The 5,000-nt window shown below is 47.7% G+C and overlaps 1 protein-coding gene across 1 annotated transcript in view; it reads right to left on the bottom strand.

The window, feature by feature from the left end:
• The window catches only part of trpm4a (transient receptor potential cation channel, subfamily M, member 4a), a 35,504-nt gene that overhangs the window by 29,772 nt on the left and 732 nt on the right, over positions 1–5,000 (bottom strand). Inside the window, exon 2 of the mRNA XM_060892303.1 lies at positions 352–413. Coding sequence (XP_060748286.1) covers positions 352–413 — 62 coding nt within the window. The remainder of the gene's footprint in view (positions 1–351; positions 414–5,000) is intronic.

Below are 5,000 nucleotides of genomic sequence, written 5' to 3'. Positions count from 1 at the left end.
ACACACACAGACACTCACACAGACACACACACAGACACACACACAGACACACACACACACAGACACACACACACAAACACTCACACACTCAGACACACACACACTCAGACACACACACACACACAGACACACACACACACACACAGACACACACACACACACACTCAGACACACACACACTCAGACACACACACACTCAGACACACACACGCAGACACACACACACTGGAATTTGTCATGAAACAGGTTTGGCAGCGTCTTGTATTTTCTCCATGATATCTACAGGTGAAATCATGTTTTAGTTGCATTCCATCCTGTTGTAGGTGCAGGACGAGCAGCAGCATGTTGTACCTATGAGGATCCTCCACAAACGCCGTGCACACTCTCTTCTTTATGATCTTTGGGATCCAACTCTGAAAGAAAAGAGTTTAAAACATTATAAAGTGAAAATCCAACACATTTACACCATCAGGATCTGAATTCTGACTGGTTTTCAGGTGGGAATTAATTAAATGCTAAATGCAACAATAAAGCAGCTGCATGTCACAGGGGGCTTCATGTCACAGGGGGCTGTGTGTCACAGGGCCTTCATGTCACAGGGGGCTTCATGTCACAGGGGGCTTCATGTCACAGGGGGCTGTGTGTCACAGGGCCTTCATGTCACAGGGGGCTGTGTGTCACAGGGCCTTCATGTCACAGGGGGCTGCGTGTCAGGGGCTGCGTGTCAGGGGCTGCGTGTCACGGGCTGCGTGTCACGGGGGCTTCATGTCACAGGGGCTACATGTCACGGGGGCTATGTGTCAAAGGGGGCTTCGTGTCACAGGGGCTGCGTGTCACGGGGGCTTCATGTCACGGGGGCTACATGTCACAGGGGCTACATGTCACAGGGGGCTACATGTCACAGGGGGCTTCATGTCACAGGGGCTGCATGTCACTGCCCCTCATCACTCCTCCTGCTGTGTGCTGTATAGATGCTCATCATCAACAGAAAACTGGATTTAATAAAGTTACTTCTGCTCCTGTTTTATAAATCAGTAATCCACTCAAGGTTGTGTTTCAATCCTATGAGGACCCGTGCTGCTTCTTTTCCTACATGACAACGCCCTACGTTGTGCTTAACTGCCTGGAACACACCCTCCAGGGGATTAGTGCTTTAATAAACACAGAGTAATTCCCAAGCTGAACCGAAGGTGAGACAGCGGGTTTTAGATCACCTGAAGGCGTCTGGAATAAACAGTGTATTTGAACATGACGCAGTTCAACATTCACTTAATTTTCATCCTCCATTAAGAGAATTATAAGAAATTTTATTTGCTTCTTCAGCCTTAAATCATTACCTCTGCACATGAAGCAATACACAAACACTTTAGTGTGGAGATGATTAATGTTGTGTGCTGACTGTAGATCACATACTGTACTGTAAGATGTAACAATACTGAATTTATAAAATCAAACCATAATGAAATTACACTTAAAAATACACAGTACAGTTCAGTGACTCTCACAGTCTCTGTGCACAAAGAAGCTCCATGAAGACATGGTGTGGATGTGAAGGTTGAAGTGAAGAACTCGAGTGTCCTGCACAGAGCTTTGATGGACTCAACCCCACTGAACACTGACTGAACCCCAGACCACCATCACCAACATCAGAGTCTGATCTCACTAGTGCTCCTGTAGCTGAATGATCACTAATCCCCACACACACCATCCAACATCTAGTGGAGACCCTTCATGAGTGGAGCTGATTAGAACAGGATAGAGGAGAACAAACCTGGACTGAGACGTTCAACACACACAGACATGGGGGTGTGATGCTCAGGGGTGCACATACTTTTGAACTTGGAATGACTTGATATTTGAATATTCAAATGCCTGAATATTCAAAGCAGAAAATAAGTGTAGGGACTCCTTAAAATTATAGAAGTACTTCCTGTTTTGTTATTTCTAGCTACATTTATTTCATTGTTTTAAAATGACTTGTGTTAGGAAGGACATCTGGTGTAAGGCCCTGGTTAACAACGACCGCCACCGGCACTGTGGACCTACAGGGTGTTGGGGGGAAACTGGGTTATTGTTGGTGGGGGAAGGAGAGGAGGGAGAAGGGTTTGTAGACAGAGGGAGAAGAGGAAAGGCAGGAGTACAGGTCTGAGAACAGAGACTACTAATGTTTATACAATGACAGGGAAAGATAGAGAGCTGGTGGACATGATGGAGAGAAGGAAGGTAGATATACTGTGGGGGAAGGGGGGCAAAGTACGTGGTATGGGGGGGTACAAACTGTTTTATTATGGTGTGGATAGGAAGAGAAATGGGGTAGGAGTGATGATGAAGGATGAGTGTGTGAGGAATGTGTTAGAGCTTAAAGAGCATCAGACAGGGTCATCAGTTTGTAGTTAGAAACTGAAGGATGATGTTGAATGTGGTCAGTGGTTATGATCCAGAGTAAGATGATAGCTAAAAAGAATATTGTAAAGCAGGAAATAGGAAAGATTATAAAGGATGAGGTGAGGAAGGATCTGAGGAGAAACAAGAGTGGAAAGACCGTTGGTCCAGATGACGTACCAGTGGAGGTGTGGAAGTGTCTAGGAGAGACAGCAGTGCCACTGAAGTCAACACAGAACTATGGACTAAATAAAATAACACAGTTAAGTGTATGTGTGAAAAATTATGAAGTTCTGAGCATCTGCCAAACGGCAAAAACACTCCGCGTCCAGCACACACAGGTCCAGCACACACTCCACTCCGCGTCCAGCACACACAGGTCCAGCACACACTCCACTCCGCGTCCAGCACACACAGGTCCAGCACACACTCCACTCCGCGTCCAGCACACACAGGTCCAGCACACACTCCACTCCGCGTCCAGCACACACAGGTCCAGCACACACTCCACTCCGCGTCCAGCACACACTCCACTCCGCGTCCAGCACACAGTCCACTCCGCGTCCAGCACACACAGGTCCAGCACACAGTCCACTCCGCGTCCAGCACACACAGGTCCAGCACACAGTCCACTCCGCGTCCAGCACACACAGGTCCAGCACACACTCCACTCCGCGTCCAGCACACACAGGTCCAGCACACACTCCACTCCGCGTCCAGCACACACTCCACTCCGCGTCCAGCACACAGTCCACTCCACGTCCAGCACACACAGGTCCAGCACACAGTCCACTCCGCGTCCAGCACACACAGGTCCAGCACACAGTCCACTCCGCGTCAAGCACACACAGGTCCAGCACACACTCCACTCCGCGTCCAGCACACACAGGTCCAGCACACACTCCACTCTGCGTCCAGCACACACAGGTCCAGTACACACTCCACTCCGCGTCCAGCACACACTCCACCTTCAGCACACACTCTTTGTCCAGCACACACTCTGCGTCCAGCGCACACACTCTGTGTCCAGCGCACACTCCACTCTGCGTCCAACACACACTCCGCGTCCAGCACACACTTCGCGTCCAGCACACACTCCGCGTCCAGCACACACTCCAAGTCCAGCACACACTCTGCTCTGCCTCCAGCACACACTCCATGTCCAGCACCCACTCCATGTCCAGCACACACTCCACTCTGCCTCCAGCACACACTCCATGTCCAGCACCCACTCCATGTCCAGCACACACTCCACTCTGCCTCCAGCACACACTCCATGTCCAGCACCCACTCCATGTCCAGCACACACTCCACTCTGCCTCCAGCACACACTCCACTCTGCCTCAAGCACACACTAAGCCTCCAGCACACACTCCATGTCCAGCACACACTCCACTCTGCCTTCAGCTTCTTCTTTATAACTAAATATTACATTTAAATAAGATAAATGTAAAATTTTTTATGTCATGACTTTACAGATGCCAGAACAGCTGCTGTGAGTGACAATGTTCTTAGTTAAAGCGCTATACAAATCCAATCATACTGAACTGAACAGAATTGGACTCTAATCCTCAGTAAACATTACTCCCAGCTTTCAGACTGTGGTTTGTGTCAGTGGGCGTGGCCTGTTTGTTCTTTAATAAATCCACACACCTGTAACGGTCCTACGTCACACAACATGCAAAAAAAAACTATTCAGGAAGTTTTTATAAACATCCTCACACATGAACCCACATCACCTACAGCAGTGTTCACAAAGTCTCCCAGATTTATAGTAAATCTGTGTGATGGAGGTGTGGATCATCATCAGCAATAATCAGACCTATAAAAGCACAGTTCATAGTTATAAATGTGTCATAAACCTGCTCACTCTGTGCATATGTAGAGGTGAGAGGACAGATGTGTGGTGAGAGGACAGATGTGTGGTGAGAGGACAGATGTGTGGTGAGAGGACAGATGTGTGGTGAGAGGACAGATGTGTGGTGACACTTTTGATGTGTGTTGACACTTTTGACACTTTTTCATTGTAACTTTGAACAAATGTTTTAAACTCATGGTATCTTAAGTATGTAACTTAGTGATCCAGCATTAATGTATTCAATGTTAGAGATTTAAGCACTTATGTACGTCGCTCTGGATAAGGGCGTCTGCCAAATGCTGTAAATGTAAATGTAAATGTGTGTGTGGTGAGAGGACAGATGTGTGTTGAGGGGACAGATGTGTGGTGAGAGGACAGATGTGCGTTAAGAGAACAGATGTGTGTTAAGAGGACATATGTGTGTTAAGAGGACATATGTGTGTTGAGGGGACAGATGTGTGGTGAGAGGACAGATGTGTGTTAAGAGGAAATATGTGTGTTGAGAGGACAGATGTGTGTTAAGAGGACATATGTGTGTTGAGGGGACAGATGTGTGGTGAGAGGACAGATGTGTGTTAAGAGGACAGATGTGTGGTGAGAGGACATATGTGTGTTGAGGGGACAGATGTGTGGTGAGAGGACAGATGTGTGTTAAGAGGACAGATGTGTGTTAAGAGGACATATGTGTGTTGAGAGGACATATGTGTGTTGAGAGGACATATGTGTGTTGAGAGGACAGATGTGTGTTAAGAGGACAGAT

Source organism: Tachysurus vachellii, chromosome 18 (assembly GCF_030014155.1).
Source record: "Tachysurus vachellii isolate PV-2020 chromosome 18, HZAU_Pvac_v1, whole genome shotgun sequence".
Taxonomy (NCBI): Eukaryota; Metazoa; Chordata; class Actinopteri; order Siluriformes; family Bagridae; genus Tachysurus; species Tachysurus vachellii.
Note: the sequence above shows the minus strand (reverse complement) of the source record. Positions and strands in the feature narration are given on the sequence as shown.